This window comes from Bombina bombina, chromosome 2, assembly GCF_027579735.1.
Source record: "Bombina bombina isolate aBomBom1 chromosome 2, aBomBom1.pri, whole genome shotgun sequence".
Classification (NCBI taxonomy): domain Eukaryota; kingdom Metazoa; phylum Chordata; class Amphibia; order Anura; family Bombinatoridae; genus Bombina; species Bombina bombina.
In genome coordinates this window covers 966,701,063-966,722,980 of record NC_069500.1, presented here as the reverse complement: position 1 = coordinate 966,722,980, position 21,918 = coordinate 966,701,063, and the positions used below count along the sequence as shown (strand labels likewise).

The window sequence follows — 21,918 nt, the reverse complement described above, 5'->3', positions numbered from 1 at the left end:
TGTAAGCTTCCAGCTTAGTCCATTGATCCTGAAAGAACAGCTATCCTCTATAGGGATCGTAGTTCTCTAAGAGTAGAAATGGCCCCTACTACTTAGGCACTGTGCTCCATGATATTTAATGAGACAGCGACAGGAAACATCTTTTAAAAGACAGGAGACGGGGAAAAAGGAATCCCTGACTTTTCCCATTCCTGTGAACAATCTCTTAGCACAGTCTGGAATAGGAAAAACTTCCACAGAGGAATCCTAGTATTTATAAAGTTTACTAGATTCTTTAGGGTTGACAACGACAGGCTTATCGGAGTCACTCCAAAGTAGCCAAAATCTCCTTTAACAATACACAAAGGTGTTCAAGCTTAAAGGTTACTTCTTCAGCATCAGATGAAGGTATTATACTGTCAGAATCAGAGATTTCATCCTCAGAGGCTACCGACATATTCTCCTCATCAGACTTATGAGGGAAGGCAACCTGAGTAGCAGTAGGCAGATCAGAAACCTTACTATCTGAAAATCTAAATTTCCTCATGCACTTTCCCTTTAACATAGGAAAACAGATAATGCCACAGAAACCACAGAAGATAGCTGTACAGCAAAATTTATATGCAAATACACTCCTCCAGGAGATTGAGATGAACTACAGGGCACTGCATGTGATGCTATTGAGGCTTGGGATGTTAGAGGAGAAAGCTATGGCATTGCCTGGACAGCATCATCCTAAGAGACATTGAGCTCAGTGATTAACAAACAATCTATCATATATTCATAGGGAAAAATATGCCCCAAGTCACTATGTGAAAACAAGAACTTAGCCCATCCTATGCTGGAATTAAAACCAAATTCAGTATAATTACCTCTAAACTTTATACGGATCTTACTTTAATCCTGAAAACCTCTTCTAGGGGATAAATACACCAGTAAAATAACTCCTACCATAGACATTGGAGGAATTCAAAGGAACGTGTCTGCCAAGAACACAATTAAAATGTATCCTGATCAGGCTCATAAAACATGTATTGGGTGGCTTGTGTGTAAGAAGCATAGCTCCAATAATAGACAATGTTACAAACAGAGACACTCCAGGGAGGGCTCGTTCCGTTCTATCATAGAAAAAAGGGGCTTGGTTAAATGACTGACGAGCTGAAGATGGCGCTTCTCCGCCATACAGAAGAAGAAGGAGGCGGGAACACAAGTTCGGCACAGAAATGTGGCGCGCAGCTAAAAAACTAACCTTGCGCCTCATTCTGTCAGCTGAGAAGTTAGTACAAGAACTCAGCATGAACCGCCCCGCTGCTCCTCATCCTATACAGATATCAGGAAAATCCATAATGGCGCAGCTCATGCAACACTACCTTAGTTAGTAAAAGAGCACACTTTCAATAATGGATTAAATCACCCATTAGAAAATACTGAGCAGGACCTAAAGCATGTTACAAAATAAGTCCACACACTCATAAGATTCATCACAAATGAGTCAAACACAAAAGACTAAATAAATAAATAAATAATTAATCAGAGGAATCAATTAACCCCTAATGAGCCTCTGAACTTAACACCCATGAGCCATAATAGGAGCCAATAGTCAGGAAATACTTTATGCATAAATGTATTAACCCCTAGTCTCCTGGTCACAAGTGCCTGCATCCTGCCTAAAATACCCTTCCCAAGTATATATAAGTCCAGAATACTGCAGTCTAAATTTTTCAGAAGTACAAGTCCCCAAAACATAGAAGACCGAGCACTTACCTGCATCTAGCCTTCCGGCAGGAGGACAGCCTACACGGTGTGAGAGGACGCCACTCCTCACAGAGACCTGTAGAAAAAAGAAAGGACAGAGTAAACCTACTCTGGCTTTCTATACTAGGGCAGCAAAATCTTAGGAAAATGCAGCAAGGCCCTCCTCACAAGTTCCTAACTGCTTTAAAGCCACCACTACCCTACTGAAGAGAATAACGTGGACTATGGCTAGACCTAATCTTTGAACAAGAGGAAATATCAGAGTAAAGCTACTCTGGCTTTCTATACTAGGTAAAATCTTGTTTGTATCAAAAGAAATCCAAATTTCTTCAGACGCCAAAACTTCACCTCCTCCATGCACCAAGGCAACAAGAATGACTGGGGTTTGTGGGAAGGGAAGTGATACTTAACAGCTTTGCTGTGGTGCTCTTTGCCTCCTTCTGCTGGCCAGAAGAGATAATCCCAACAGTAATTGAGGACGTTGTGGACTCACCTTATCTTAGGAAAGAAAAAAAGAGACCAGCTTTTAATGTCGGTTCAAAATACTAGAATATAATTTAGTTATCTGTGGCTTTAGAAATGTGATTTAGACAATAATTTCCATATAAAACTAGATTGACTTGAAAATTGTTTACTCGTAACTGCTACACATATATATTTGAGACTTTCAATTATAATTTTGCCAATAAATGAATTAATCAATCCTCCACTAACAATACAGTCTATGAACAATAGTTAGCACCTACCTTTCTTAAAGAATTGCAGTACTTCAAGTGTGTGGCTGTCGAAACTGGCTTGTCTGTCTGTCTGTTTCAAAATTACCTTAAAAACTTAAAAAAAAAAAATAATGAGACTCCAGGTCATGTTATTTTAAGTAAAATGTAATAGAACAGTCCTGTACCAGTGTATCTTATGACAAATTGCAAACTTGCTCAGTGCTGTGCACAAAAACATCAAACAATACAGCAGCTCTCCAAAATATCCTTCGAATAATTATTACATACCATAAACAATTAGAAGTGACAATTTTATGGGACTTCACTGTAATCATACGAATTCTTTTTAGGTTTATTTCTCTTGTTAAGTGTATCCAGTCCACGGATCATCCATTACTTATGGGATATTAACTCCTCCCCAACAGGAAGTGCAAGAGGATTCACCCAGCAGAGCTGCTATATAGCTCCTCCCCTAACTGCCATTACCAGTCATTCTCTTGCACCCAACGACTAGATAGGATGTGTGAGAGGACTATGGTGATTATATTTAGTTTTATACCTTCAATCAAAAGTTTGTTATTTTATAATAGCACCGGAGTGTGTTATTCCTTCTCTGGTAGAATTTGAAGAAGAATCTACCTGAGTTTTTACTATGATTTTAGCCAGCGTAGTTAAGATCATATTGCTGTTTCTCGGCAATCTGAAGAGAGGTAAACTTCAGATCAGGGGACAGCGGGCAGATTAATCTCCAAAGAGGTATGTAGCAGCTTATTATTTTCTGACAATGGAATTGATGAGAAAATTCTGCCATACCGATATAATGTAAACTCAGCCTTAAATGCAGTAACAGCATCTGGTATCAGGCTGTCATGTATGTATATTTTACACTTCAGTATTCTGGGGAATGGCACTTCACTGGAATTATACTGTGTGCATAAGACTTTAGCCTAATTTGCAGGGACTGGCAACAGGCTCTTTAATAACACTTAATTTATGTTAAATGTTTTTTGCTGGCATGTAAAATCGTTTCATTTTCTGAGGTACTGGGTGAATAAAATGTTTTGGGCATTATTTTTTCCACTTGGCAGTTGTTTTATTTAATTTATGACAGTTTACTGATCTCTCTCACTGTTGTGTGTGAGGGGGAGGTTAAAAAAAATTCAGTCAGAAGCTCATTGTATTTCCTGCATGATCCGGTTCATCTCTACAGAACTCAGGGGTCTTCAAAACTTGTTTTGAGGGAGGTAATCATTCACAGCAGAGCTGTGAGATTGTAGTTGACTGTGATAAAAAACGTTTATTTCTGTAACCTTTTTTTCTGCTATCAGGGTTAGTTATCCTTCGCTAATGGGAACAAGCCTTTGCTAAAATTGTGTTTTTTACAAAGATTTGATGCTATAACCTTATTGATACCTTAATACAGGCTAGGAAGCCTGTTACCAGAAAGATTTACCATAAGATATGGCGCAAATACTTATATTGGTGCGAATCCAAGAGTTACTCATGGAGTAAGGTTAGGATTCCGAGGATATTGTCTTTTCTACAAGAAGGTTTAGAAAAGGGTTTATCCGCTAGTTCCTTAAAGGGACAGATTTCAGCTCTGTCCATTCTTTTACACAAACGTCTGTCAGAAGTTCCGGACGTTCAAGCTTTTTGTCAGGTTTTAGCTAGGATCAAGCCTGTGTTTAAAACTGTTGCTCCACCATGGAGTTTGAACTTAGTTCTTAATGTTTTACAGGGGGTTCCGTTTGAACCCCTTCATTCCATTGATATCAAGTTGTTATCTTGGAAAGTTCTGTTTTTAATGGCGATTTCCTCGGCTCGAAGAGTCTCTGAGTTATCTGCCTTACATTGTGATTCTCCTTATCTGATTTTTCATTCAGACAAGGTAGTTCTGCGTACTAAACCTGGGTTCCTACCTAAGGTGGTCACTAACAGGAATATCAATCAAGAGATTGTGGTTCCATCTTTGTGTCCTAATCCTTCTTCGAAAAAGGAACGTCTGCTACACAATCTAGATGTAGTCCGTGCCCTGAAATTTTATCTACAGGCAACTAAGAATTTTCGACAAACGTCTTCCCTGTTTGTCGTTTATTCTGGTCAGAGGAGAGGTCAAAAAGCTTCGGCTACCTCTCTCTCCTTTTGGCTTCGTAGCATAATACGGTTAGCCTATGAGACTGCTGGACAGCAGCCTCCTGAAAGAATTACAGCACATTCTACTAGAGCTGTGGCTTCCACTTGGGCCTTTAAGAATGAGGCTTCTGTTGAACAGATTTGCAAGGCTGCAACTTGGTCTTCTCTTCATACTTTTTCCAAATTTTACAAATTTGACACTTTTGCTTCTTCGGAGGCTGTTTTTGGGAGAAAGGTTCTTCAGGCAGTGGTTCCTTCCGTATAAAGAGCCTGCCTGTCCCTCCCGTCATCCGTGTACTTTAGCTTTGGTATTGGTATCCCATAAGTAATGGATGATCCGTGGACTGGATACACTTAACAAGAGAAAACATAATTTATGCTTACCTGATAAATTTATTTCTCTTGTAGTGTATCCAGTCCACGGCCCGCCCTGTCACTTTAAGGCAGGTAATTTTTCCATTAAACTACAGTCACCACTGCACCCTATGGTTTTCCTTTCTCTGCATGTTTTCGGTCGAATGACTGGTAATGGCAGTTAGGGGAGGAGCTATATAGCAGCTCTGCTGGGTGAATCCTCTTGCACTTCCTGTTGGGGAGGAGTTAATATCCCATAAGTAATGGATGATCCGTGGACTGGATACACTACAAGAGAAATAAATTTATCAGGTAAGCATAAATTATGTTTTCTATTGCAATAAATATTTCTGACTAGATTGGGTAAAAAAAAAAAGAAAAAAAAAAAGAGTGGGTTTATGGTGCACAAATAAACTCTTCAAATGAATTCAAAATGATAATATAGACCAATCTGCAAAAATCTAAACCATTTCTAAATTCTAAACAGACAAAACCCCTGCTCAGAGCATGATAAAGAAGAAGTCTGCAAAAAACACAGTTAAGAATTGTAGTATACACTTCCCTTTTATATATGACACACAGGGATACACTGTACTTGGCACAAAAGACTCCTTAAAGTGATGGGAAATCCAAGAGTATAACAAACGCTAGGATTTACTATCAATATAAATTAAGGGGAGTTTAAGTGATCAAATATGTAAAAAAGGGTGCTAAACTCACCCTGAATGTGCCGTTGCACAGCACTAAACTCAGCCGCTCTAGCCACCCACGACAAATCTGTCTCCTTCAATGAGGTGACGTTTGTACCTCTGAACCAATAGTGTATGTCAACTGACAGTGTTATTTATGTACACACGGCTATTGGTTTAGAGGTGCAAGCGTTACCTCATTGGTAGAAAACCGATGTTCCGTGGGTGGCCAGAGCCGCTGAGTTTATTGCTGTGCCATGGCACATTCAGGGTGCGTTTAGCACCTTTTTTACATATTTGATCACTTAAACTCCAGTTGATTTTTAGTGATAGTAAATCCTAGCGTTTGTTATATGCATGGATTTACCATCACTTTAATAGGTTCAGCTTCTCCAAGTATCCTGACAGATAACAACTTACTTCTGAGAACTTGTTTTATGCTTTAATTTTTCCCCTGCTGAAAGCTTAAAGGGATACTAAACCCACATTTTTTATTTTATGATAGAGCATGCAATTTTTTCTTTACGATAGAGCATGCAATTTTAAACAACGTTATAATTTATTCCTATGATCACATTTTCTTCGTTCTCTTGCTATCTTTATTTGAAAAAGGAGGAATGTAAGCGTAGGAGCCGGCCCATTTTAGGTTCAGCACCCTGGATACTCTTGCTGATTGGTGGCTACATTTAGCCCCAAAAATGAGTTGGGTCCTAAGCTTATATTCCTGCTTTTCAAATAAAGATACCAAGAGAACAGAGACAATATGATAATAGCAGTACATTCGAAAGTTGCTTAAAATTGCACGCTCTATCTGAATCATGAAAGAAACAATTTGGGTTTAGTATCCCTTTAAGTAATAGTGGATTGAAGGTCCAGTTTCAGATTCCTTATACCTTATTTTGGATGGCAGAAATGAAATATTGACTGCAATGTCTCTTTAAAGGGACATGACATTAAAATTAAAATTAAACTTATATGATTCAGACATTTTGGTATACTTTGTTGAAGACCTTGGCAGGTTCAGGAGTAAACGTCTTGAGACTATATGGAAACAGTGTCTTCAACAATGTATATTGCAAACATTGTTGCTATATAGTGGTCAATACATGTGCATGCTCCTGAGCCTTCCTTGGTATGCTCTTTAACAAAGGATACCAGGAGAATTATCTAAATTTGATAATAGAGGTAAAATTGAAAGCATTTTATATATATATGCAATTGCTGAATCCGCCCTCCTGGGTCAACCACCTGTGCTTGCACTCCAGTAATACATCCAAAACACAAACAGTGAAGACACAGGAAATTTTTCAAAAGTGTAAATATAATTGACGTTTCGGGGATATATTCTCCCCTTCTTCAGAATCTATCCCCGAAACATCAATTATATTTACACTTTTGAAAAATCTCCTGTGTCTTCACTGATTGTGTTTTGGATAAATATATCTTTCTTAAATTGTATGCTCCACCTGAATCATGAAGTTTTAACTTGACTTTAAGGGACTTTGTACTGTAATTTGTTTCCTCTTTTAATGAGTTGCCAATTATCTATTTTACCAGCTATGCTATGAATGTATTTTATATATATATATATATATATATATATATATATATATATATATATATATATATATATATATATATATATATATATATATATATATATACCTTTATTTTGTCCTTTGAAATAGTTGATTTTGCCTGTTGTATCCCCACCTATACTAACATAACATTTCCAGTAACTTAAGTACTGGTTATGGAAAAAACTAGAAATCATGGGGGTTTGACAGAAAGATACTAAATGTTAATTTTCCATTTTCCATTTTCTTGTGGGGAACTCTGTGTAAATAATTAGATAAGCTATTTAAAGAGACAGTCACGTCCAAAAAAAAACTTGATTTAAATAGGGAATGTAATTTTAAACAACTTTCCAATTAAATTTTATCACAAATTTTGCTTTGTTCTCTTGGCATTCTTAGTTGAAAGCTAAACCTAGTAGGTTCATATGCTAATTCCTTACACCTTGAAGACTGCCTCTAATCTGAATGCATTTTGACCACTAGAGGGCATTAGTTCATGTGTTTCATATAAATAACATTAAGCTCATGCTCGTAAAGTTACCCTGGAGTGAGCACTGATTGGCTAAAATGCAAGTCTGTCAAAAGAACTGAAATAAGGGGGCAGTTTGCAGAGGCTTAGATACAAGGTAATCACAGAGGTAAAAAGTGTATTTCTATAACATTGTTAGTTATGCAAAACTGGGGAATGGGTAATAAAGGGATTATCTTTCTATTTAAACAACAACAATTCTGGTGTTGACTGTCCCTTTAAGTCTGCTCTCCCTACAAACTTAGCCCTTGGTTTCAATTAGCAGAAACAGCTATTTCATATACAAAAATATACATAAAGGATCTATTTCCCATACAATTTAAACTCTGCAGCTGGTAGAACAAGCCATTGGATACACATCAAGGGAGAACCAATTTTACAATATGCCGTCCTACTGCATTTGTCTATGTTAACATTATTGTTAACTGAATTAATTATTTAATTATTATTGTTCTTGCCAATATTAACAACATTCTCAAACAACCTGAGCAATCAATTTGATTCATCATTACAATCTTAAATTCTAGTAGTCTTGCAACAGAAATATTCACTAAAGCTAAGAGGCACTTACCATCATATATTCCTTCTTGTTTGCAGGCTTTATTGTATAAATAGTCCGACGTAATTGTTGAGGATATCTTTTCCTGAGTGCAACATTTTTCTAAATGTAAATAAAAAGTTTGAATTGATGTTTTATCAAAATAAATTCAAGTCATTCATTGATTTCTCAATTACTTAAAAAAGGAATTGTTGGACATTTGAGCTAGCATCAAATTTTATATTTTTATGTATGCATTTATATTTGTATATTATTTTTTATTGTGCACAATTCTATTTTGAGAAAATATGATTGAATGCAGTGGAATGCTATATTTAGCAAGCATGCAGTTACACCAATCTTTATGAAATTTGCAATGAAAATAGTTGTTTTTTGGTCTGGTGTTTTATATGTTGATTTTTTGTGAAAAATGTGAGCTGTTGTTGTTGAGATGTATAGGTTTAAAGCTGCCATATTTTAATATAGTTCAATCATTCTCAGTAGAAACAGCTGAAAGAAAAGTGAAGACATGCTCAGTAACAATTAGGCAGCAAAGGTTTGTGGGAGTTATAGTCCCAGATTTTGTTCTCTATTGTTCTGTATCCTGTCAGGATCTCCTGTAGCATGTAAGTGGAAGCATGTGGAAGTCATATACACACTAAACGAACAAACACATGAACGCTCAACAAACACGTCAGCAGTCTTTAATCATGTAATTATAACATAATAGGGTGATTCCACTCTTTCTGAAGTTTTATTTTCCTTCCATAAGGCAGGGAGAGTCCATAACTTCATTCCTTACTGTTGGGAAATACATCACCTGGCCACCAGGAGGAGGCAAAGACACCCCAGCCAAAGGCTTAAATATTTACCTAAGCACTGTTCTAAGAAGGGAGACAAGCCTGCTAATACTAGCGCTATTAGCCCCTCTGAGCCATCTACCTCTCAGGAATCTGGTTCCCTAGAGATTTCTACCCTTTCTACACTACCCGCTCCTCATGCAATTCCCAGTGGCCAACTAATCCTTCAACTGGAGGGGGCTTTTTTCTGGCAGACTTTACCGCACAATCAGTGGTGTCTGTGGCCCTGAGTGCTTTACCTCATTCTAGCAAACGCAAGAGAAAGGTTAAACATAGTTCTCCTGACCTAGAGTCATCTAAATATTTGTCGGATATAGCTACTATGTCCCAGCTATCCGAGGATGAGTTAATCTCTGTGGCTTTAGAGGGTGAACTTTCTGAGTCGGAGACTTTAGTTTGTAAACCTCCTTTAGTGGAGGAACCCTCCTTTAGATTTAAAATTGAGAATCTGCGTTTTCTATTAAAGGAGCTTCTGTCTACACTAGAGGTTCCGGATGCTACTCTCCTTGAGAAACCTAAGATCCCTAAGTTAGACAAGGTTTATGAAGACAGGAAGATCCCTCTGACATTTCCTGTGCCAGTTAGGATGGCGAACATTATTAGTAATGAATGGGAAAGAATAGGAACTTCTTTTTCCCCCTCGTCTTCTTTAAAAAAATAATTCCCAGTCCCTGACTCTCAATTAGATTTGTGGGGCTCCATCCCTAAGGTGGATGGTGCTATTTCGACACTGGCTAAGCGTACTACTATCCCTCTGGAGGATAGTTCTTCTTTTATAGAGCCTATGGATAAGAAAATGGAAACCTTTCTGAGGAAGATGTTTCAACATACAGGGTTTTTATTTCAACCGATGGCAGCTGAAGCTGCGGTTGCTGGAGCAGCTACCTACTGGTGCGGCACTCAGTCGGAGCTCATTGAGGTGGAGACTCCCCTCAAGGATATTGAGGAGAGAAATAAGGCTCTGAGGATTTCTAACTCCTTCATCTGTGACGTAAATATGCAGATTATTCGCATAAATGCAAAGGCTTCTGGCTTTGCGGTCCTAGCCCGCCGGGCTCTCAGGTTGAAATCCTGGTCTACAGATATAACTTCTAAATCCAGACTCTTTCTCTTCCTTTCAAGGGGAAGATTTTATTCAGTCCAGGGCTGGACTCCATTATTTCTACAGTTAATGGAGGGAAGGGTGCCTTCCTACCGCAGGATAAGAAAAATAGGCCTAAGGGACGGCAATTATCTAATTTTTGTTCCTTTCGTTCTGACAAATCACAATGACAGCAATCCTCATTCAAGTCCGAGCAGCCCAAGAGTACATGGAAGCCGTATCAGCCCTGGAATAAGTTCAAACAGACTAAGAAGCCCGCCGAGAACAAATCGGCATGAAGGGGTGGTCCCCGATTCGGGATCAGATCGAGTAGGGGGCAGACTGTCTCTTTTTTCAGATGCTTGGTTCCAGGATGTACAAGATCCTTGTGTCCTGGAGGTTGTATCTCAAGGATACAGGACAGGATTCAAGTCTCATCTGCCCAAGGGCAGATTCCTACTCTCCAGTCTATCTACAAGACCAGAAAAGAGGAACTTAGGTTGCATACGGGATCTCTCCTCTCTAGGAGTAATTGCCCGGTACCTACAGCAGAAAGAGGTTTGGGGTTTTATTCAAACCTTTTTGTGGTTCCAAAGAAGGAGGGAATTTTTCATCCAATTCAGTTTATGACCAATAGACCTGAAGTATGCATACCTTCACGTACCGATACACAGGGAACATTTTCAGTTCCTGAAGTTTACTTTTCTGGACCAGCACTTCCAGTTCATAGCTCTTCCGTTTGGCCTAGCTACTGCTCCAAGGATATTTTTGAAGGTTCTGGAGGCTCTTCTAGCCATTGCCAGAACACAAGGTATTGCAGTAGCGTATTACCTGGATGATATCTAGTACAGGCACTATCTGTTTGTCTAGCAGAAGAACATTCGGAGTCCCTTCTCAATCTTCTTCAATCACATGGATGGAAGATAAACTTGGAAAAGTGTTCTCTTACTCCAAGTACAAGGGTGAATTTCCTGGGAAAAATAATAGACTTCATATCCATGAGAATATTCCTCACAGATCAGAGATGTTGCAAGCTAACTTCTGCATGTCTTGCCCTCCAGGCCTCCTTGAGACCCTCAGTGGCTCAGTGTATGGAGGTGATTGGACTCATGGTGTCCTCTATGGATATCATTCTTTTTGCCAGATTCAATCTCAGACCCTTACAACTATGCATGCTGAGACAATGGAACAGCAGATTGTGCTGGATTGTGTCTCAACAGATTGTGCTGGACAACCAGTCGAGAGACTCGCTCTCTTGGAGGCTCTGTCCAGATCATATGTCCCAAGGCTCATGCTTCTTGAAACCGTCTTGGGAGATTGTGACTACGGACGCAAGCCTTTCCAGCTGGGGAGCTGTTTGGGGTGCCAAGAAGGCACAAGGTATGTGGACTCAGGAGGAGTCCTCTCTTCCAATCAATATTTTGGAACTTTGGGCAATCTTCAATGCCTTCAAGGCTTGGCCACTTCTGGGTTCATCCCAATCAGACAATATAACCTCTGTTGCCTACATCAACCATCAGGGGGGAACAAGAAGTTCCTTGGTGATGAGAGAAGTATCTCAGAAACTAGAGTGGACGGAAACTCACAGGTGTACGCTGGTCTCTCCACCCAAGGTGTTTGCAGAGATATGCAGCGAGTGGGGGATGCCGGAGATAGATTTCATGGAAATCCACCTCAATACCAAGCTACCCAGGTATGGGTTGAGGTCGAGGGATTCTCAGGCGGAATTGATAGATGCCATATCACTACCATGGAGGTTCAGACTTGTATATCTTTTTCCTCCATTACCGTTTCTCCCTTGTATGGTAGCTCGCATTAAGTAGGAGCGAGCATCAGTGATTCTGATTGCTTCATCATGGCCGTGAAGGACGTGCTTTGCAGATCTGGTGGGGATGTCCTCATCTCCTCAGTGGAGGTTACCTTGTCGCATAGTTCTGCCGATACAGGGTGCCTTCGTTCATCAAAATCAAAATTCTCTGAGGCTGACTGCGTGGAGATTGAACTCTTAGTCTTAGCCAAGAAAGGGTTCTCTGAGAATGTTATCGACACTCTGGTTCAAGTTTATAAGCCAGTTACTCATCTTATTTACCATAAAGTGTAGAGGACTTACTTGTACTGGTATGAAGAGTGTGGCTTTTCCTGGCATAAGGTTAAGGTTGCCAGAATTGTGTCTTTTCTCCAGGATGGACTGGAGAAGAGTCTATCTGCTAGTTCCCTGAAGGGACAGATATTGGCCCTCTCAGTGTTACTGCACAAGAGATTGGCTGAACTTCCGGATGTGCAGTCCTTTGTTAAGGATTTGACTTGGATCAGACCTGTGTTTAGATATGGGGCTCTGCCATGGAGCCTAAATCTTGTTCTTAGTGTTTTGCAGCAGAATCCGTTTGAGCCTATGCATACTGTTGACATTAAATTATTATCTTGGAAGGTTCTTTTTTTTGCTGGCTATTGCCTGAGATTTTTGCTTTACAATGTGATTCCCCTTATCTTGTTTTCCATGCTGATAAGGTAGTTTTACATACTAAATTAGGGTTCCTCCCTAAGGTGGTGTCGGACCATAACATTAATAAAGAAATTGTTGTTCCTTCCTTGTGTCCTAATCCTGCTTCAGCAAAGGAACGCTTGCTTTACAATCTGGATGTGGTTCGTGCCTTGAAGTTCTATCTTCAGGCTACTAAGGAATTCAGACAATCTTCCTCTTTGTTTGTCATCTATACGGGGAAGGATAAGGGGCAGAAGGCTACTACGACTTCCTTATCTTTCTGGTTGAGGAGTGTCATCTGCTTAGCTTATGAGACAGCGGGGTGACAGCCTCCTGAGAGGATAACTGATCATTCCACTAGAGCAGTGGCTTTCTCCTGTGCTTTTAAGAAAGAAGCCTCTATGGATAAGATTTGTAAGGCGGCTACCTGGTCCTCTTTACACACTTTTTTTTAAATTTTACAAGTTTTATGTGTTTGTTTCGGCTGAGAGAAAAGTTTTGCAGGCTGTGGTGCCCTCAGAATAGAGTCCGCCTCTTTTTTTGTTTCGGTCCGTTATTCATTCAGTGTCCTCTGGGGCTTGGGTATAGTTTTCCCAACAGTAAGAAATGAAGACGTGGACTCTCCCTGCCAGGAAGGAAAGGAATTTATCTGGTAAGCATAAAACGAAATTTATGCTTACCTGATAAATTTCTTTCTTTCTTGACACGGTGAATCAACAGATCATCATCAATTACTGTTGGGAATATCACTCCTGGCCAGCAGGAGGAGGCAAAGAGCACCACAGTAAAGCTGTTAAATATCACTCCCCTACTAACAATCCCCCAGTCATTCGACCAAAGGGAAAGGAGAGAAAGGAAGTAACACAAGGTGCAGAGGTGCCTGAGGTTTATATAAAAAGAAACTGTCTGAATACAGGGTGGGCCGTGGACTCACCGTGTCAAGAAAGAAATACATTTATCAGAGAAGAATAAATTTTGTTTTCTTTGTAATGACACGGTGAGTCCATGGATCATCATCTATTACTGTTGGGAACCAATACCCAAGCCAGAGGACACAGATGATAAGGGAGGGACAAGAAAGGAACTTAAACAGAAGGCACCACTGCTTGAAGAACCTTTCTCCCAAAAGAAGCCTCAGCCGAGGCAAAAGTATTGAATTTATAGAATTTGGAAAAAGTGTGCAAAGATGACCAAGTTGCAGCCTTGCAAATCTGTTCCACAGAAGCTTAATTTTTGAAGGCCCGAGAAGAAGAAACAGCCCTTGTGGAATGAGCTGTGATTTTCTCAGGAGGTTGCTGTCAAGCAGTCTCATATGCCAAGCAAATAACGCTCTTCAGTCAAAGGGAAAGTGAAGTAGCCGCAGCTTTCTGACCCTTGCGTTTCCCAGAAAAGCAAACAAACAATGCAGAAGACTGACGAAAGTCCTTAGTTGCCTGCAAATAAAATTTTAGCACTCTCACCAAAACAACCAAAACAACCTTGGGCAGGAAACCAAACTTAGTACGCAGAACAACCTTATCAGAGTGAAATATAAGATAAGGAGAATCACACTGTAAAGCAGAGAGTTCAAAAACTATCTGAACAGAGGAAATAGCAACAAGAAACAAAACTTTCCAAGATAACATCTTAATATCTAAAGAATGCATAGGCTCAATTGGAGCCTGTTGTAAAACTTTAAGAACAAGGTTAAGATTCCATGGAGGAGTAACAGGTTTAAACACAGGCCAAATTCTAACCAAGGCCTAACAAAACGATTGCACGTCTGGCACATCCGCCAAGCGCTTATGTAACAAAATAGACAATGCTGAAATCTGACCCTTTAGAGTACTTTCCGACAAACCGTTCTCCAGACCATCCTGGAGAAAGGACAAAATCCTAGGAATCCTTACTCTACTCCAAGAGTATCCTTTAGATTCACACCAATCCAACGGCTAGATTTAGAGTTTTGTCGGTAAAAACCCGCGTAGCTAACTCTGCTTTTTTTCCCAGTGCACCCTTCCAACAATGCTGGTATTTAGAGTTGTCTGAGGGGCTGCGTTAGGCTCAAAAAAGGGAGCGTTGAGCCTAACTTAGCTCCACTTCAACTCTCAATACCAGTGTTGCTTGCGGTAGCGGTAAGCTGGGAAAACGTGCTCGTGCATGATATCCCTATAGGAAACAATGGGGCTGAGCTGGCTGAAAAAAAACCTAACACATGCAAAAAAGCAGCGTTCAGCTCCTAACGCAGCCCCATTGTTTCCTATGGGGAAACACTTCTAAGTCTGCACCTAACACGAACCCCGAGTCTAAACACCCCTAACCTTACACTTATTAACCCCTAATCTGCCGCCCCCGCTATCGCTGACCCCTGCATATTATTATTAACCCCTAATCTGCCGCTCCGGACACCACCGCCACCTACATTATACCTATGAACCCCTAATCTGCTGCCCCTAACATCTCCGACCCCTATATTATATTTATTAACCCCTAATCTGCCCCCCCAACGTTGCCGCTACCTAACCTACACTTATTAACCCCTAATCTGCCGACCGGACCTCGCCGCCACTATAATAAATGTATTAACCCCTAAACCGCTGCACTCCTGCCTCGCAAACACTAGAATAAATAGTATTAACCCCTAATCTGCCCTCCCTAACATCGCCGCCACCTACCTACAATTATTAACCCCTAATCTCCCGCCCGCACCGTCGCCACTACTATAATAAAATTATAAGAACTATTTAATAGCTACCTAGTTAAAATAAATACAAAATTACCTGTAAAATAAATCCTAACCTAAGTTACAATTAAACCTAACACTACACTATCATTAAATTAATTAAATAAATTAACTACAATTACCTAAAATAAAATACTTGAAGTTCAATCCGATTAATCGTATTGAACTCGCATTCTATTGGCTGATCGGAACAGCGAATAGAATGCGAGTTCAATACGATTGGCTGATTGGATCAGCCAATCGGATTGAACTTCAATTTGATTGGCTGATTGCATCAGCCAATCAGATTTTTTCTACCTTAATTCCGATTGGCTGATAGAATTCTATCAGCCAATCGGAATTGAAGGGACGCCATCTTGGATGACGTCCCTTAAAGGAACCTTCATTCGTCTTTAGTCCGTCGGGGAAGGAGGATGTTCCACGTCGGCAGGATGAAGATGGATCCGGAAGAAAGAAGATAGAAGATGCCGCTTGGAAGAAGACATCTCCCAGATGGAAGATCCAAGCGACTTTGCCGCTTGGATCAAGACTTCGCCCGGATGGAGGACGTCTTCTTGCTCCGCTTGGATGAAGAATTCGGCTCGGCTGGGTGAAGACGACTCAATGTAGGGAGATCTTCAGGTGGTTAGTGATAGGTTTTTTTAAGGGGGGTTTGGGTGGGTTAGAGTAGGGGTATGTGGGTGGTGGGTTGTAATGTTGGGGGGGGGTATTGTATTTTTATTTTAATGCAAAATAGCTGATTACTTTGGGGCAAGGCCCCACAAAAAGCCCTTTTAAGGGCTGGTAAAAGAGCTGATTACTTTTGTATTTTAGAATAGGGTAGGGAATTTTTTATTTTGGGGGGCTTTGTTATTTTATTAGGGGGCTTAGATTAGGTGTAATTAGTTTAAACTGCTTGTAATTTTTTTTATTTTTTGTAATTTTGTGGGGGTTTTTTGTATTATAGAATAGTTTATTTTATAGTATTTTATTTTAGGTAATTGTAGTTAATTTATTTAATTAATTTAATGATAGTGTAGTGTTAGGTTTAATTGTAACTTAGGTTAAGATTTATTTTACAGGTAATTTTGTATTTATTTTAACTAGGTAGCTATTAAATAGTTCTTAACTATTTAATAGCTTTTGTAACTAGTTAAAATAAATACAAAGTTGCCTGTAAAATAAATATAAATCCTAAAATAGCTACAATGTAATTATTAGTTATATTGTAGCTATATTAGGGTTTATTTTACAGGTAAGTATTTAGTTTTAAATAGGAATAATTTAGTTAATTTTAGGAATATTATTTTGTTTAATATAAATTATATTTATGTTAGGATTAGGGTTAGAGTTTGGTTTATGGGTTAATAACTTTATTATAGTAGCGGCGACGGTGCGGGAGGGAGATTAGGGGTTAATTGTAGGTAGGTGGCGGCGATGTTAGGGAGGGCAGATTAGGGGTTAATACTATTTATTCTAGTGTTTGCGAGGCGGGAGTGCAGCGGATTAGGGGTTAATACATTTATTATAGTGGCGGCAAGGTCAGATTAGGGGTTAATAAGTGTAGTTAGGTAGCGGCGACGTTGGGGGGGCAGATTAGGGGTTAATAAATATAATATAGGGGTCGGCAATGTTAGAGGCAGCAGATTAGGGGTTCATAGGTATAATGTAGGTGGCGGCGGTGTCCGGTCGGCAGATTAGGGGTTAAAATTTTTTTATTAGAGTGGCGGCGATGTGGGGGGGCCTCGGTTTAGGGGTACATAGGTAGTTTATGGGTGTTAGTGTACTTCAGAGCACAGTAGTTAAGAGCTTTATAAACCAGCGTTAGCCCATAAAGCTCTTAACTACTGAATTTTTTTGCCGTTAGGAGTCTTGTCGGTAGAGGCTCTACCACTCACTTCTCCCAAGACTCCAAATACCAGCGTTAGGCAGATCCCATTGAAAAGATAGGATACGCAATTGGCGTAAGGGGATCTGCGGTAGCCTGGAATCTCGGTAGGGAAGTGAGTATTAGACCCTTTCCTGCCTGACTCTAAATACCAGCAGGCGGCCAAAAGCAGCGTTAGGACTCCTTAACGCTGCTTTTGACGGCTAACGCCAAACTCTAAATCTAGCCACAAGTATTTACGCCAGATCTTATGGTAAATCCTGTGAGTCACAGGCTTACGAGCCTGAATCAAGGTCTCAATGACTGACTCTGAAAATCCACGCTTAGATAAAACTAAGCGTTCAATCTCCAAGCAGTCAGCTTCAGAGAAAACAAGATTTGGATGAAGGAAGGGACCCTGAAGTAGAAGGTCCTTCCTCAGAGGCAGTCTCCAAGGTGGAAAGGATGACATTTCCACTAGGTCTGCATACCAAATCCTGCAAGGCCACGCCGGGGCTATGAGAATTACAGACGCCCTCTCCTGCTTGATTCAAGAAATGACTCTTGGAAGGAGAGCGAACGGAGGAAACAGGTATGCTAGACTGAAGTTCCAAGAAACTGCCAGAGCATCGATTAGAAATGCCTGCGGATCTCTTGACCTCGAGCCGTATCTCGGAAGTTTGGCATTCTGATGAGAAGCCATGAGATCCAACTCCGGCTGCCCCCACTTGAGGGTCAAGCTGGAAAACACATCCGAATGAAGTTCCCACTCCCGGGATGAAAAGTCTGTCTGCTCAGAACATCCGCTTCCTAATTGTCCACTCCTGGGATGTGGATCACAGAAAGACAGCAGTTGTGGGTCTCCACCCACTGAATAATTCAGGCCACCTTTGTCATGGCCAAGGAACTCTGAGTTCCCCCCTGGTGGTTGATGTAGGCCACCGAGGTTATATTGTCTGACTGGAATCTGATAAACCAGGCTAAGGCTCAATCATGAAGAACAGAAAACTGGGGAATCCGTATTGATAAAACATCCGTTTTTATTTAATCACCTTTAAAAATTATCTTGATAGCGTTTCCATATTCCACACTGTCCCAATAACATCCGGATTGTGCCGGCAGCGTCACAGGTCAGCTGACACATTTCGGCCAATGGCCGTAGTCATAGCTGTATGTATGATGTATGATACTGCTATGACTATGGCCATTGGCCGAAACGCGTCAGCTGACCTGTGACGCTGCCGGCACAATCCGGATGTTATTGGGACAGTGTGGAATATGGAAATGCTGTCAAGAGAATTTTTAAAGATGATTAAATAAAAACGGATGTTTTATCAATACGGATTCCCCGGTTTTCTGTTCTTCTTGATTGGATCAACTTTTGCCTGATACCAAGTTGAATCTGGTGAGGAACGGCTCAGCTGGGACTTGGAACTCTGCACAGGAATCAACATGTCGCCACATACCAGCGCCTAGCCTGAGGAGGAGAGGTGAGCAATGAACTTTCTAGTGTCCTTGGTTATAGTTGCACTCTCTGTAGACCGGGGTTTGGTTGCAAAAAGAATAATTGCGATTGTGTGGATGACAAATGTGTTGAAATACGGCACGGCCTGTTGCATAATTAATTCATTTATGAGATTAAAAGGAATGTGTAGTATATTGATTCCCAGCCTGTTTGAAACACTTGTGTTTACTGCAATAGAGTTTGGAGTGTGGAGAAGAGGGTAATAAACTTTGTATGCAGTAAGGCTACCTGAGACCAGGCCAGAAGAGCATTAAAGATTGCTCTCAGCTCCAAGATGTTTCTGGGCAGGACTGACTCCTCCTTGGTCCATAAGCCCTAAGCCTTCAACGAGCCCCATACTGCTCCCCAACCTAGAAGGCTGGCATCCATGGTCACAATCACCCAGGAGGGTCTACAGAAGCAAATACCCTGGGAGAGATGATCCTGAGAAAGCCACCACGGAAGATAGTCTATTGACCCCTGATCTAAATCTACACTCGGAGACAGGTCCGTATAGTCCCCGTTCCATTGTCTGAGCATGCATAACTGCAGAGGTCTGAGATGGAACCGAGCAAACAGAATGATGTCCATGGAAGCCACCATCAGACTGATTACCTCCATACATTGAGCCACTGACGGCCGTGGAGAGGACTGAAGGGCAAGACAAGAGTCGAAAATCTTTCTTTTTCTGACCTCCGTCAGAAAAATCTTCATTAACAGGGAGTCTATTATGGTCCCCAAAAATACGACCCTTGTAGTTGGAACCAGAGAACATTTTTCCCGATTCACCTTCCATCCGTGGGATCAAAGAAATGACAACAAGATCTCTGTATGAGATTCTGCTTGTTGAAAAGATGGCACCTGAACCAGAATGTCGTCCAGATAAGGTGCCACTGCAATGCCCCAAGATCGAAGCACAGCTAAAAGAGCCCCCAGAACCTTTGAAAAAATTCTGGGAGCTGTGGCAAGGCCGAATGGAAGGGCCACAAAATGATTGTCCAAAAAAGGCGAATCTCAGAAACTTGTGATGGTCCCTGTGAATGGGAACATAAAGGTATGCATCCTTTAGATCTATGGTTTTCATGAACTGACCCTCTTGTATCAAGGGAAGAATGGAGCATATAGTCTCCATCTTAAAGGATGGCACTCTGAGAAACTTGTTTAAACATTTTAGATCTAGGATTGGTCAAAAAGTTCCCTCTTTTTTGAGTAAAATCCCAGATTTGAGTAAAATCCCAGACCCCTTTCCTGAAAGGGAACTGGAACTATTACCCCCAGGGCAGCAAGTTCCTTGACACAATGTAAGAACACCACTCTTTTTATCTGGTCTACAGATAATCTGGAGAGGAGAAACCTGCCTCTGGGAGGAAAAGATTTTAAGTCTATTTTGTATCCCTGGGAGACAATGTCCACTGCCCAGGGATCTGGTACATCTCTTATCCAAGCCTGGGAAAAAAGAGAAAGTCTGCCCCCTGCAAGATCCGCTCCCGAATCGGGGGCCAACCCTTCATGCTGACTTGAAATCAGCTGAAGGCTTTTTAGATTGCTTTTCCTTATTCCAGGAATGGTTGGGCTTCCAGGAAGGCTTGGCTTGATCTTGCTTGGAGGAAGGGGAGGAAGACTTGTCTTTAAAGTTACGAAAGCAACAAAAATTACTCTGACATCCCTTCTGGTTATTCTTTTTATCTTGAGGAAGAAAATAACCCTTCACTCCAGTAATATCTGAGATAATTTCCGCCAAACCAGGTCCAAACAAGGTATTACCCTTGTAAGGGATAGCCATGAGCTTAGATTTAGATGAAACATCCATAGACCAGGACTTCAACCACAAGGTCCTGTGGGCTAGGACTGCAAAACCAGATATTTTAGCTCCCAGTTTAATAACCTATAAGGAAGCATCTGTAATGAAGGAACTGGCTAACTTGAGAGCCTTAATCCTGTCCTGGATCTCATCAAGAGGGATATCCGTCTGAAGAGATTCAGACAACGCATCAAACCAGTAAGCCGCAGTGCTGGTAACAGTGGCGATACACACAGCAAGTTGCCATTGTAGACCCTGGTGGACAAACATCTTTTTTAGTAAAGCCTCCAATTTTTTATCCATTGGATCTTTAAAAGAACAGCTATCCTCTATGGAAATAGTAGTCCTCTTGGCCAAAGTGGAGATTGCTCCTTCTAACTTAGGAACCGTCTGCCACGACTCCTTAATAGAATCCGCTATAGGAAACATCTTCTTAAAAATAGGAGATAGAGAAAAGGGAATACCAGGTCTTTCCCATTCTCAAGCAATAATCTCTGCAGCATGGTCAGGAACCGGAAAAACCTCCACAGCGGAGGGAACATCAAAGTATTTGTTCAATTTACTAGACTTTTTAGGATTGACTACGATAGTTGTGTCGGAGACATCCAAAGTAGCCAAAACCTCCTTTAGTAATAAGCAAAGGCGTTCTAGCTTAAATCTGAAGGATACCACTTCAGCATCAGAAGAAGGAATTACACTGTCTGAGTCTGAGATTTCCCCCTCAGATGCTACCGACATGTCTTCTTCCTCAGGCTTATGGGAAGGGACACTCTGGATAGCCAGAACTTGATCAGAAACCTTACTAACTGTTTCCTTAAATTTCCTTTTACGCCTTCCCTGCAATATGGGTAAAGCTGACAAGGCCTCAGATACTGCAAGGGATACCTGGGAAGCAATGTCTTGTAGAGAAAATCCTACAGGATTACAAGAGGAAACACAGGGCACTGTATGTGGAGACTGAAAAAGTTGGGATGCTTGAGGAGAAAGTTGCGGCATATCAGCAACAGGAGACACCTGAACAGCATTTGCCTGGGATAATGGTGGCTCATGGTCAAATATTTTATCTCTATAACTTAAAGTTCTCTTAATGCATGAGGAACAAAAAGAAACTGGGGGTTCCACTTGAGCATCAAAACATAATTGACAAGCAGCAACTTCGCCTGGGATAATGGTTTGAAAAGCCTCTTGATCCATCTTATGTAATAAATAAGGATACAGTGTAAAAATTATTTATTTGAAAATAAAAAATAAATGTGTACTGTGTCTTTAAATAGAAATGTGTCTAAGCGCAACAAACCAAATAGACCTCAGGCTACCTATACATCTCAGTAGCTTTACTGAGGTGCCTACCT

General features: G+C 40.7%; 1 protein-coding gene across 1 annotated transcript in view; it reads right to left on the bottom strand.

Annotated features, from left to right (window-relative positions):
* The window catches only part of LOC128649909 (complement C3-like), an 80,602-nt gene that overhangs the window by 21,020 nt on the left and 37,664 nt on the right, over positions 1–21,918 (bottom strand). Inside the window, exons 5-6 of the mRNA XM_053703459.1 lie at positions 8,304–8,393; positions 2,481–2,564 (exon numbers count right to left, since the gene is read on the bottom strand). Coding sequence (XP_053559434.1) covers positions 2,481–2,564; positions 8,304–8,393 — 174 coding nt within the window. The remainder of the gene's footprint in view (positions 1–2,480; positions 2,565–8,303; positions 8,394–21,918) is intronic.